Source organism: Marmota monax, unplaced genomic scaffold (assembly GCF_021218885.2).
Source record: "Marmota monax isolate L192 unplaced genomic scaffold, Marmota_monax_Labrador192_F-V1.1 WCK01_AAM20220418_F8-fsc00102, whole genome shotgun sequence".
NCBI classification, from domain to species: Eukaryota; Metazoa; Chordata; class Mammalia; order Rodentia; family Sciuridae; genus Marmota; species Marmota monax.
In genome coordinates, this window is record NW_026692494.1 from 5342335 (window position 1) to 5355890 (window position 13556).

The 13556-nt window shown below is 59.7% G+C and overlaps 1 protein-coding gene across 1 annotated transcript; it reads right to left on the reverse strand.

Annotated features, from left to right (window-relative positions):
* Window positions 1-603: 603 nt before the first annotated feature.
* Window positions 604-2608, reverse strand: Gadd45b (growth arrest and DNA damage inducible beta). Its single transcript, XM_046443678.2, has 4 exons — window positions 2319-2608; window positions 2125-2226; window positions 1540-1762; window positions 604-1288 (listed from the first exon to the last, which is right to left on the reverse strand). Exons 1-4 carry the CDS (start codon window positions 2360-2362, stop codon window positions 1175-1177), a joined length of 483 nt encoding a protein of 160 aa, XP_046299634.1. The 5' UTR covers window positions 2363-2608; the 3' UTR covers window positions 604-1174.
* Between the last annotated feature and the right edge of the window lie 10948 nt (window positions 2609-13556).

Consider the following 13556-nt stretch of genomic DNA (forward strand, 5'->3'; position numbering starts at 1 on the left):
AAGCGCACCCGGTGCCAGGCCCAGCGGGCCAGAGGCCGACTTCCTGGGGTACCTTTTCTCCTGGTTGATTTTACTTTGGGTAAAAAAAAAAAATCCCTTTGGTGCAACTTAAGAGGCCGCCCTGCGAGAAAGACGACCCTGGGGGGTGGCTGGTTGTGGGGACAAGTCGGCAGCTCGGCCCGCCTCGCTGTGTGGTCCCAGGTGCCCCCGTGACCCCTCCGGACCTTGGGTTGCGGTGGTGGCCGCGCAGGCGGGGGCTGCAGCCAGCTCCCCCCCCCCCGCCCCGGGGTGCGTCAGTGCGCCCAGGGCCCGGCCAGGCTCCAGGACGGCCGGTACCAGCGGTGGCACGGCGGCCAGGTTTCGTAATAAGCCGGTCTCTTAATTGCTACAGGGTAGAAGGGGGAAAAAAGGCCAAGATTTGCCGGAGTTGGGTGGTGGCGCCTGCTGCAGAGAGAAGAGGCACTGTTCCTGCAAAGCCGGGAGCTCTAATGGGGACTAAGTCACACTTCCTGGTGCGCTGGGGGCGGGAGGGCGCCGCGGCTCGCAGCGCGGGGGGCGGGGCCGTCTTCCTTCGCAGAAGCCGAAAATACACACCAGGACCCAGAGGCTTGAGAAATTTATTACAAGGCCATCAAAGAAGTAAAAATCTGTCTGAGCATCAGTCTCTCAGTGGTTGAGTAACGAGTGCACGTAACACATGGTCTCTGTCGCTCGCAACCTGGGAGCTCAAGGGCACAGCGCGGCATCAGCCCTAGCTCCCGCGAGGGTGTGGGCCCTCAGTCCTGCAAGCCACGTTCTGCAGATGTCAGCCACAGTCTCAAGGAGGGTGGGGGACAATAAGTCTCACCCAACCCTGCAGTGTAGAGTCCAGGTCCTCCACGATGGGGGAGGCAGCAGCTCCCCGTCCAGCTTCTGCTCAGGAGACCTGGTCCAGGGTCCCCTCTCCTGCTCGCCTGGGTCCCCTCTTCTCCTCTCTCGAGGCCGCCTCTGGCGCTGTTCCTGGATAGCCGCCGGGGTGGCCGCACACTCCCCCTTCTGGTCCTCAGTCTCAGTGACTCTGCCCCCGATGGTCTCATGGGTTGGGTTGTTCTGGGGGATTTGTTCTGGGGGGGAGGGTCAAATGTGTTTTATTTTTTTGGCAGCAACTCAACAGGTCCTGATGCTGGGAAGGGCCTCAGCGCTCCTGGAGAGAGATATAGGGGACCCACTGGTTATTGCCCCGGCTCTCTTCGCAGTAACTGGCTACCTCCACCAAACCGTGGCTCTTCCAGGCATCTGAGTGAGGGTTCTGTGGGAGGAAAAAGGAATGGTTTAGTGGGAGCCCCAGGAAGAGATGGGGAGACTCCCTCTCCTGGGGCCCCTTTGGGGAAAACAGGCCAGCTCAAAATAGCTGCCTGGGTGATGAGGCCAGGGGCAGGGCTGCCCACGGGACATGCCAAGCATGGCTGAGCCCTGAGCTGGTACAGGACTGGTCAGCCCGACTTTGTTGACAAACATGGGCCCAGGTGCCCTGCAGGACGGGGAAGAGACCCAGCTCACCGTGACCAGGAGGCAGTGCAGGTCCCGGGCTTCAGTGGTGCCCTGCACCTCAGTGGGCTCTCCCAGAAGCTGTGCTAGCCGCTGCATGCCGGACACCCTCATAATGTCAATGTCGTTGTCACAGCAAAAGGACTGGATGAGGGTGAAGTGAATTTGCAGGGCGATGTCATCCTCTTCCTCCTCATCAATAGCCAAGAGACACAGGACCACGCTGTCAGGGTCCCTGAGGGAGTTGAAGAGAGAGAGGGTCAAGTGAGGATCATGGAAAGGCCACCAAGCACGAGGAGTTTGCAAGAGCAAAGAGAAACTACAGGAGGTGGAGACTGGCATCCGCATGCTGACTGGGGAGGGGGGCACGATTCAAAATATGGAGAATAGGACGTTCAAAAGGGGGGCTGCAAGCCATGCACTGTCATGTCAGGACGCTGCAACTCCTATCCCCCCAAAAGCAGAGGAACCCCGAATGCATAGTGTGTGGGGGGGCACTCGCTAAGTCTCAGCGCTGTTCGAGACAGGGGCATAGGGAACCTGCAAAGCAGAGGGGCGCCCCCACTGCACCCAGCCCAGGAAGGGGGTCTGACTCACACATTCATCAGCTTGGCTGACTCGTACACCCCCACCGTCAGGCGGTCCTGGCGCTGCGCGGCCACCAACAGCTCCTCCACCGCGGCGGTCACCGTCTGCATCCTGAAGCCAGGGAGAGGAGAGTCAGCGCCGGGCGGGCCACCTAGCGCCGCCGCACAGTCCACCCCTCAGGCGGCGGGGCCCCAGCTACTTACTTCTGAGCTGCGTTGTCACACGCCACGAGCTCTTCCAGCGTCATGTTGCAGTTATAATCCACAGTGGACGCAACCCCACGACAAATCCCAAGGAGAAATTGCAAAACCGGAGCCAGAGAGCCCAAAACCTTCCCACGGAGCCGGAACTGTCCAAGAACTTCGAGAAGTAAAAGAATTCCTTCAGTAAAAATGGGTGAAGAAAAGACAGCAAAAGTCCTCAGCGAGAAATAATCCACGAGGCTGAAGATCCACGCTCCGTACCTTAGCTTGGCGATTTGAGCCCGCGGCCACCGGCGCCGCTTTTTATAGACTTGTAAGGCAGGGGCGTGGCCTCGACGAGACTACTCTTCCCTTCTATTGGCGGAAAAACAAAGGCCAGAGCAGCAAGCGCTTCGGTTGGCCGCCGCCGTGGAGGGGGCGGAGCGCTGCGCTAGGATGCCCCACGTGGGGGCGAGAGCTGGGAGGAGGGAGCGGGGTGGGAGCCCGCGAGTGCCAGAAAAGAAAAAAAAAACAGAAGTTTTCTCCTGATTTCCCGGCAGCCGCGCCGCGGTTCGGGGCGCGCGCGGGATTTCCAGCGCGCGAGGCTGCCTGGACTTTCGCGGGGCGGGGCGCGGGGGGGGGACCTGGAATCCCCTCCTTATCCCCGGAGAGTCCCGGCTTGAGCCTTTCCAAGCTGTGCTGGGGGATCTCATGGGGAAGGCGCTCAGTTTGCACACTGATCCCTCCCAGGAGGTCATTAGGTGGGTCTCTCCGGGCCGTGGGTACCCCACACCCAGGCTGACTTCACTTCTCTGGGGAAAGCGGCACCGACCTCATTGGTTGGCATGTGCATTGTGTAAAATTACGGACATACAATAAGCACCCCGTAAGCTTGGTAGTTCTCAGGAGGCCTCTACAAAAGCGGGGGCTGCAAAGGCACCCTCTGGGTCCCCACCTGTCCCCTAAGAATCAATGCACACCGGCCTCATGGGGCTGGAGGGAGCCTTAAGTGTACACGGCGCTCAATAAGTGTCATCTGGAGGTCGCGATAGCACCTGGAAGTTCCCAAATGCAGGGGCTGCAAAGCCCTGGGCACCCTGGGGAAGAGACCGGGCGCCCCCTCCGCACCCCGGGCAAGTTTCAGGGTGGGGTGCGCGTGGGAGGCGCAGGTGGCGCGGCCCGGAGGCGCTGTGCTGGCGGGTCCCGCCCCCTGCCGGCCGCCTCTCGGTCCACCCTCTGACCGCGTCTCGCCGCCGGCCTGCGAGGAGAAACTGGGCCCGGGAGAAGGCGTGGGGAGCGCGGTTCTGGTTGGCGCTGCACGCCAGTGACTGGGACTTGGTCGCAGTGTTGAGGGTGACTTTCGTTTCCTCGCCCCCAGGTGGCCCTTATCGAGGCGTGGTGTGAAACCGACCCCTTCCCCGTGTCGCAGAGTCTTTATTTAATCAAGGAGCGGGGAAGCCGAGGCTATGCTTCTTATGCAAAACGGGAAGCCGAGGCCTGGAGAGGCTGTCGCAGCCCAGTCGGAGCCACCGTGTGGGCCAGGCACTGCACGAGCTAGGCGGGCAGACCCGCGTGGGACTGTCTCCCACGGCCCCTCGGGGGCTCCCAGTGACTCACATCTGCGTCCCCTCCCCCGCCGTCCTCCGGCCTGGCCTCGGCCCGGCGGCTCGGTTCCCTCGGTTCGGCGGCCCGCGGGTCCAGCTGACGCATCGCGCCGCCTCCGCGCCGCCCACCGCGGGGGTGCGAAAGGTCCCTGGCGCGGCGAGGCGCGACGGCGCCACCTGGTGGCCGCCGAGGTCCCGGCGCCCGCGGAGCCGGAAGGGCGGGGCGGGGTGAGGGAGGTGAGGAGGGTCCCTGCAGTGTGGCCTGAGGCGCCTGTTTTCTATTTTGTAGATGCAGTGTTTTATTTTATTTATTTATTTTTTTAAATAGATAATTTTTTATATTTATTTTTCAGTTTTCGGTGGACACAACATCTTTATTTTGTTTGTATGTGGTGCTGAGATGCGAACCCGGCGCCCCGCGCATGCCAGGCGAGCGCGCTACCGCTGGAGCCACATCCCCAGCCCCTGCAGTGTTTTATTTTATTTTTAAAAATTTTTAATTTTTTGTACCAGGGATTGAACTCAGCGGCATCGACCACCGAGCCCCATCCCAGCCCTATTCTGTATTTTATTTAGAGACAGGGTCTCACTGAGTTGCTTAGCGCCCCCTGTTGCTAGTCTGGCTTTGAACTTGAAATCCTCCTGCCTCGGCCTCGGGAGCCGCTGGGATCACTGGCGGGCGCCACCGCCCTCGGCTGATGCAGTAATTTAAAAAAAATCAAATATGCAAACTATTGCCTGGGAATCTTTATCATTACGGTTACTATTATGGTGAAATACACGTAAGAACATTCGCGATTTCAACCGTTTCTAAGTGCAAATTGGCATACCAAAAATAGGGTCACAATGTTGTGTGACCATCGTCACCAGCTCTACCCACAGCTCTTTTCTAATGAGTGCTGGGGACTGAACCCGGGGCCTTGTGCCTGCTAGGCAAGTGCCCTCCCTCTGAGCGACACCCGTGCAGGTGGTGCGTTCCCATCGTGCCTTGCAGACTCATCGCTCACGCCCTGTCCTCAGTGTCTGGACCCTGAACGGCCTTTCCATCAGCATGGAGCTGCCTATTCCGCCGGTGGAGAGGAGGCCCAGTGCTGTCTTCTGTGACTGGCGCGGGTCATCCGCAGGACACCTGGAAGCTCATCCATGTGGCACATCGGCCAGGACACCCTTCTGCTCCAGGGTGAATGACAGGGTTCCATCCTTTGGAAGGACCACCTCGTCCCTCCGTGGCACTGGCTGGCTTTGGACTGTTGTGGATGCCTGCTTTTGTGAATAAAGTTTTGTTAGACCCAGGGCCGGTGTGGGGGCAAAGCAAGCAAGGCACTTGTCTTGGGCACAGAAGTTTGGTCCTCACGGTGAATTTTTTCTTTCTTTTTTTTAATATTTGTTTTTTAGTCGTAGGTGGACACAACACCTTTATTTTATTTATTTTTATGTGGTGCTGAGGCTCGAACCCGGGTCCCGCCCGTGCTAGGCGAGTGCTCTACTGCCGAGCCCAGCCCTGAGTGTTCTCCCCGAGTGGGTGCTGAGGAGTGAACCTGGGACCTCACCCAGCACCAGCCCTACCCTGAGCCACCCCCAGCCCTGATGGTGACTTTTGAAAATTCTGCATCACAGTATGATCCTGGGGTTGAGTTGTCACCACCCCCCAGATGTTTCACCATAGTCTCTGCCCTGAAATGCCTCTGGGAGCCCGATGAGAGGCCACCCTGTCTCCTCTGGGACCCGAAGCCCACCCTCCACCTGAAAGGGAGTCTTGCAATTGGAATCTCTTGCTGCTAAAATGGAGCAGCTCAGCCCCTTTTAAAACCCGATGGTGTGTGGGCGACAGGAGTGATGGGACCTCCACCCGCGGCCCCTGCAGCCCTTCCCCTGCTGCAGCGCTGGTGTGATCCTCGGGGCTTGCACAGCGGGAGGAGGCTGGTTCCGGGCACTCTGAACACGCCAGAGCCCAGGCAGGGCTGGGGAGAGGGAGGTTCTGTCAGGGGCTGGACAGGGATCGGGCTGTGGGCACCATAGGTCGGGGCGGCCAGCAAGGCCAGCTGCCTAGGACGCTCAGGGCTTGGCTGGCGCAGGCTGGATATGGCATGGGGTGCGGGAGCCGCTGGGACAGAGGCCAGGCCCGGGGAAGGGTGTTGTGGCTGCTGTGGGCGCTCCTGAGAAGGGTCAGGGACATTCCCCTTTGAGGCCCTGCTCCACCCTCCATGTCAGGCTGCTCAAGGGCAAGGGCCTCGGGGGAGTCTGGTGGGATGAACAGAGCTCAGAAGGGGGCCTGGGCCAGGTGGGGCTCAGGGGCAGCGTTCTGGGCTTCATCCCCAGTCCAGGAGAGAAACGGAGGAAGAGGAAATAAAGGCAGAAGCCGGCTGGGGTTGGCTCAGGTGGAGCGCTCGCCCAGCACGTGAGAGGAGCGGGGTTCCATCCTCAGCACCCCAAAAAAGTTAACTAACTGAACAAAGGTGTTGCGTCCAACTACAAATAAAAAATATATTTAAAAAAGAGGGCTGGGCTGGGGCTCAGGGGCAGAGCCGAGCACGTGTGGGCCCTGGGTTCGATTCTCAGCACCGCATCTAAATAAATAAAGTCCATTGACAACTAAAGAAATATTAAAAAGAGAAAGAAAGAAGCCTGGCCCCATGGCCCATGCCTGTCACCCCAGCTCCTGGACAGGCTGAGGCAGGAGGATCTCGAGTTCATGTCCAGCCTCAGCAACTTAGCCAAGACCCTGTGTCCCCCATCCTTGCTGGGGGCTGTCCACGTGAGGTGCCACCTGACCTCAGACACTGGTGGGAGCTTCTGGGCGCTGACCAGCAGGGCAGGAAGGGGGTCGGCAGACAGGTCCAGCACTCCAGGAGCTGGCAGTGCGGGCCGCTCGTGACCCATGCATTATTGGAGCCAGAGCTGGGATGAAGTGGCCCCAGCAGCCCCCCGACTGGACAGGGGCCAGGACACCAGGGGTCCTGCTACGACTGGATTCAGAGACCCCCTTCTTTGAAGCCTCCAGCCTGTGCCCAGGCCACCTTGGTCCCCTCCAACCTGATCATGTGCACTTCTAGATGGCAGGTGCCGCGGCCACCCTGGCCACCCTGGCCACCTCCTTAGGACTCCTCCCCGCAGCGCTGGGCTGCCCTTCTCTGGTGCTCTAGTGGATCCTGATGCTTCCCTGCCCCTTCCTGACGTGGATCGTGGATCTCCTTTGAATTTGCAAGACAAAGAACTTAGGAACCCTTGTGTCTCCAATGTGGTACTCATGGGGGGGCATGGGGCTACTTCAGAGGGGGTCAGGGTGGCCCCTCTGGGAAGGTGACATTTGAGCTAGACCTGGTGGCTGGGGAAATCCAGGCTTGAGAGGCTCTGAGGGAGGAACAGTCTCGGCAGTGGGCACAGCTGCACAAAGGCCCTGGGGCAGGAGAGACGGGGTTGTGTTGGAGACCCACTGAGGAGCCCCTGTGTGGAGCAGAGGGAGGAGGGCGGGAGGAGAAGGGGGCCAGCCTTGGGGGCTGCAGGAGAGGTCTGGGTGGGCCTCCGGGTGTGGCCAGGAAGCCACTGGCAAGACTGAAGTAGGGAAGGGTGGGCTATGACATCATGTTTTCTTGTACAAATGAACAAGATGAGATTCCTGTCCCCAAGGAGAAGTTTCCGGGTGGGGGTGACTCATCCTGTGAAGGTCCAGACGTTTGTAAGGCAGGAAGGGCTGGGAGGAGGTGGGAGCGGCATGCCAGGTGGTGGGGTGGCTGGCAGGGCCTGGGCGCTAGAAGGCTGAGGCTCCCTTACAGGGCAGAGTGGGGAGACTCGGGGCTGGAGGTTGGGCCAGTGCCCGCTAGGGGATTGCCTGGGGAGAGGCTGTGCTTGAGATCATTCGCGATGCCAGACATCTGTAGGACACTCTCCTACCTCCGCCTGCTATGGGCTGTGTGTCCTTGAGTTGGTGACTTAACCTCTCTATACTCCTTCTTTTCATGGGGAAGTCAGGTTGTGGGAAGGATTACTCAAAATGCTGTTTTGAGAATGTCTTTGGCATAAGTGTTCCTTCTGCCTTCCCCTCTGTGGCTACCTGAAGTCACCCATCCCTCCCTCGACCCCCTTAAGCTAACCCCCACCCCCTGGTTCTCCCTGCCACAGCCTCTTCCAAAAGCTAAGTTGTGCCTAGGTCCCTCCTCCACGCACCCTCCAGAAATAAAGCACAATGCAAACCTTCGGATGCGTCCTCCATGTCCTGGCCTGTGTCCTCTCACCCCACCCCGTGGCCTTCCCCTGGCCACTGCAGCGGGTTGCCCTGGCCGGCCCTCACACCTGGCCCTCACACCGGGCTCCTCTGTGGTCCTCTGGTGCTGGGCGGTGACGCGGGCCTCCTGCTGCTGAGCGGCTGGCCTTCTCTTCCTCTGGTTTTTCTTCTCAGCACTGAAACCACCAGAGTGACCGCTGAGCCCCTGTGGGCAGGCAGCCCCGCCCAGCCTCCCTCTGCTCCGTGCCCTGTGCCTGGGGCCCGAGGCTGAGTCCCGACACACTCCAGGTGCCAGCAGGCATTAGAGGGTCCCTTGGAGACCTAGAGGAGGGAGAGGCAGGAGCCTCCCAGAGACACACCAGGGGACAGCGTCGGAGAGGGACCCAGCCACCCATCAGCGAGGAGAGCAGGACAATGTCACAGCTGGTCAGAGTCCAGAGGGCGCTGCGTTATAGGCTGTCAGGATGCCAGGATGGACTCCACTCTGCAGAGGCACAGTCCTCCGGGCTGCCCACCCCCCTCGGTTCTGGGGATTGAACCCAGGGGCCCTTGGCCCCTGGCCACACCCCAGCCCTATTCTGTATTTTATTTAGAGACAGGGTCTCACTGAGCTGCTTAGCGCTTCACTTTTGCTGAGGCTGGCTTTGAACTCAAGATCCTCCTGCCTCAGCCCCCTGAGCCACTGGGATGGCAGGCGTGGGCCACGGGGCCCGGCTTCTCTTATTTTGAGACAAGGTCTTGGCTAAGTTGCTGAGGCTGGACATGAACTCGAGATCCTCCTGCCTCAGCCTGTCCAGGAGCTGGGGTGACAGGCATGGGCCATGGGGCCTGGCTTCTTTCTTTCTTTCTCTTTTTAATATTTCTTTAGTTGTCAATGGACTTTATTTGTTTAGATGCGGTGCTGAGAATCGAACCCAGGGCCCACACATGCTCGGCAAGCGCTCTGCCCCTGAGCCCCAGCCCAGCCCTCTTTTTTAAATATATTTTTTATTTGTAGTTGGACGCAACACCTTTGTTCAGTTAGTTAACTTTTTTGGGGTGCTGAGGATGGAACCCCGCTCCTCTCACGTGCTGGGCGAGCGCTCCACCTGAGCCAACCCCAGCCGGCTTCTGCCTTTATTTCCTCTTCCTCCGTTTCTCTCCTGGACTGGGGATGAAGCCCAGAACCCTGGAAGCACTGCACCCCTCAGCTACATCCCCAGCCATTTTTATTTTGGGACAGGGTCTCCCCAGATTGCTGAGGCGGGCCTCCTACGTGTCGTCCTCCTGCCCCAGCCTCCTGAGCGTCTGGAATGACCCAAGTGGCTGCCATGCTCAGCCGACAGTTTGGATTTCTGTGCATGTATAGAGTTTGACCGACTGCCTGGTCGGAGGGTCTCTCTCTGCAGACAGGGTTCAGGGCTTCCCTGGACCCTCCATTCAGCGCAGCTGACCAAGTTCACAGACCCCACGACCACTCCTCAGGTCCTCTCAGCACCCAGAAAAATGGTCCATCTAAGTTCACGATTTTATTGTGGCTACAGGATACAAATTCCAATTGACCAAGGAAGGCCAGGCACCAAGCCAAGTCTGGGGGGGGTCCCACGGGGGAGCGTCTGGTCACTGTCCCAGGAGTCCTCCCAAGCAGGGAAGCCCGGCCCGGCCTCCACACGGCCTGCCTGGCCTCCACACGGCCTGCCTGGCTGAGCTCTTGCCTGGAGGCTGGTCCCCAGAGAGCCTGGCCCAAACCCTCGTTCCTCCTGTTGTCAGATGGGACTGTCCCAGGCCACAGACTCCAGGCAAACAGAGACATACCCATCAGGAGGGACATTCCTGGGGCCTAGAGGTCACCTCCCAGCAGCTGGGGACAAAGGCCAGCCTTGGGGAGGCTGGGCGGGAACCTCCTGTATGGTCTTTGGTATTTTGCAAAGTCCACACTTGTAAAATCCCTCGGAGACGATGAAGCAGGAAGGACAGCTCCTGTGGCCAGCAGGGTCCAGCGAGCCTCCCTGAGTCGGTGGAGGTGCCTTTTGTGTGTTGACACAGCTGGGCCATGGGTGCCCAGAAGCTGGGCCCAACGTTGTTCCAGATGTGTCTGCGAGGGGTTCAGGTGACGCGGTAACTGGGGAGGGCCTCCCTTGAGTGGTGGGCCTGGTCCAACCAGGTAAAGGCCAGAATGGAAGGAAGGGCTGGTTCTCCTGGAGCCAGAGAGCCCTCCTGCCCCTGGCACTGGAGAGGGGACATCCGCTCTGCCCTGCCCTCAGACTCCGTGGGTCTGAGCCGGGTTCATCCTCTGAAACACAGCGGGAGTCCAGTCTGCTGAGGTATCAGGAGGGAGGCGCTTCAACCTGACCACAGTGTTCAGAGGTGGCCCCGGGGTGATTAGGGTTGGACAAGGTCACTGAGGTGATTGGTGTGGAGCCCCCATCGGATCCTGGTGGCTTTATAAAAAGAGAAAGGGGAGCCAGGTGTAGTGGCCACACCTGTCACCCCAGCAATTCTGGAGGCTGAGGCAGGAGGGTCAAGTTCAGGGCCAGCCTGGGCAACTGCACCCAAAAAGGGCTGGCGGTGGAGCTCAGCGGTGGCTGTTATCTAGCACGCATGAGTCCCCGTGTTCACACCCAGTCCTCACACACGCGCATTTACATGCGTGCCCCCCACATGCACCTCCACACACGCACACATGTGAATGCACTCAGACACACGTGACACTCCTGTGCACACGCCCTCTCCCCGCCGTGTCCTGGAGGACCTGACTCCACACGCTGCCCCCTGCCGTGGCCTGTTTTTATCTCTGTCCCTAGCAGGGACAGAGCCCAGGCGGGCCGACCCTGAGCCACGTCCCAGCACTTTCTATTTTTTTGTTTTGAGACGGGGTCTCACGGAGCCACGATCCTCCTGCCGTCCAGTCTCTGGGGCTGCCCGCGGCCCCGCTGGTGGCCTGGTCTCACGGGGAACTCTGGGTGGTTTTGGTTGGTCTCCCTGTGATGACAAACGGCGAGGGCTTCCCCAGACCCTTTCCTCAGGTGGCGAGGCCCCCGAGGGCTGCGGCTCTCAGCCCAGCGCCCGGCCAGGAGCCACGTCCCATGGCGGTGTGGACAGTGGGGGCAGCCCTGAGCCACCAGGCCCAGCGAAGCTGCTCCTCCTGCTGACCCGTGTGCCGGTGACATAAGAGTGCGCTGCCTTGACCACTCGGGTCGGCCCCCTTACCCAGGGCCTGAGCCTCAGCTGGGACCCGCCCTACCCACGCTCTCATTTTCCTACACACACGCTACGATACAGGGGAGCGTGTGAATGAGGCACAGAGACCAGCAACAGTGATAAACAGGACAGTTTACTCTAAGTAGAAATGGGTTTTCTCCTCTCAAAATTTTATTGCACTGAACTCACCCCTTCCTGTTGACCCTGTTGACCAGGACCACCGCGTGTGTGCGTGTGTATTGGGGGCTGCTTGTTATGCAGCACCAGCTGATGGATACACGGATGCGGCAGCACGCGTGTTTCCTCTTTAATGTCCTCCCCGTGGCTGTCCTCGCTGTTTAGGGCTCTCCCCTCTTCTGCTCAAAGTCCTGCTCCCGTCGCACACTCCCAAGGTGGTCGCTGCCTTTCTTCCTCACGCGAACCACCTCCGGCTTGCCACACGCTTGGCTACTGATCATGTGTGTCACGCTCTTCCGCCTCTCTGACCCCACACAGGGGGCACTTCCCTCCAGGCTCACCAGCCCAGCATCAGCCACCTCCGATTGCACCTGGGATTATAGGTCCAAACCCAGGTTCCTGCATTCTGACACTTAGGCTCCAGAATCTGGACCCCCCAAATGCAGACCCCTAGAATTCAGGTTCCATCAGCCATGCGACCAGCACGCTAGCTTCATAATAGAGGTTCAAAACACAGAAATAAACTAGTGAGTTCAAATTCAAGAGACATGACTCTCTTACCTTATTTGCCCAGCTCAGAGACGGCTCCTCCCACTCCTGCCTCCAGCCACCTGATGCGGTAGCGAGGTTTACACAAGAGGCCAGCGAGAGGGGGGGAACTTGCCAGGGAGTGAGCTTTTAATGGGGAACAAAAAATTCAGGGGAAAATTCCATCCAATGAGGGTCGAGGGGGGCAGCATTTCAAGGTCAGGGTCAGTGACTGGTCTTCAGGTCAGTGGTCAGGCACACTCCCACCTGGACAAGCCCTCGCACCTGGGGCAGGGTGGGGAAGGCTCTGACACAGTGTGTCTAAGCGCCTCTCACCCAGCCAGGGAGGTAACTCAAATCACATGCAAGAACGGCTTTCCACAGTTCCAGGCTCCAAAATCAGGGTCCCCAAGACCCAGACTCCAGATTCTGGAACCCCAAGACCTAGGACTTCCACGTGAAAGCCTGGGTCTACACCAGATCCAGGATCCACTCCTCCAAGATCCAGATGCCGGAATTCAGGCCTCCCAGAGCTCTGAGCTCCGGAATTCAGATCCTGGAAGGCGATCCGGGCCGGGAACCAGCAGCAGCCGTTGGCCTGGGATTTTGAAAATCTGGCGCCAAAACTCAGCCCTGCGTGGAGCAGAGGCACTCCCAGGGCCCGCACCTGCCAGTGTGGGCACCCGCCTTGGGGACGGCTGTGCTGCCCTGGCCGGTGCTGGAGCTGCACCACCTGCCCAACACCAAGGCCGCAGCCCTCGGTGGTGCCTCCTGGGACTTGGAGTCCGCCTGGGCGCAGCCGGCTTCCAAGGCCTGGCCCTGTGGGGAGGGGACGAGGGGTCACTCAGACCATTGGACAGGGGCACCAAGCGCAGCCTACCAGTGTCCCCGGAGGGCTGGGTGGGCGGGGTCCGGTTCCCAATGTGTCATCTGCAGGGTCCCTGGCCTCGCTCTGACACACCACACCAGGGACAGCTGCACTGTGACAGACATTTTGCTTGTCATGGCAGGAGGGAGGTGGCTCTGCCATCGAACAGGTGGAGCCCGCTCACACCCCACTGTGGGCAGGTCCCCTTCACCCATCCCCTGCCAGCAGCGCACAGCTGGAGAAAGCCCACTGTGGAGACTGACCTCCCAAGTCGCATCTGCAGAGGCCACGGCTGTGCACTAAGCTCCTGCCTTGGGTCCCTGAGATCCGGCCACACCACCAAACTGCACGTCCAATCAGCCAGTTTCCCCCAAACCAGGAGCTTCAAAGCAACCCACCCACAGGGGCCCAGTCTACCTGAACAGGCTGAGGAAGCCCCTGCTCGGATCCCGCAAGGGAGTCATTCTGCACCCACCAGGGCCTCCTTTCTGCAGACAGAGGCCCTGGACTCTACTCACAGGCCCCTCTCTATTCAGATGGCTGCTGGCAGAAGCCAATGACATCAGACCACTCGATTCTGTGATGTCCTGCTCTTTGCCCTCCTTGCTGGGCCCTTCTATCTATGGCACTCTGTGACCTGTGGCTTTTCACGGCCGGCCTCTTCCCCTGAGCATGTCTGT

Coding starts and splice junctions, on each gene's coding strand:
- Gadd45b (XM_046443678.2), bottom strand. CDS start 2,362: ATGACGCTGGAAGAGCTCGTGGCGTGTGACAACGCAGCTCAGAA. Junction 2,227..2,318: donor TGTGACAACGCAGCTCAGAA/GTAAGTAGCTGG, acceptor CCCTGGCTTCAG/GATGCAGACGGTGACCGCCG. Junction 1,763..2,124: donor TCAGCCAAGCTGATGAATGT/GTGAGTCAGACC, acceptor CAACTCCCTCAG/GGACCCTGACAGCGTGGTCC.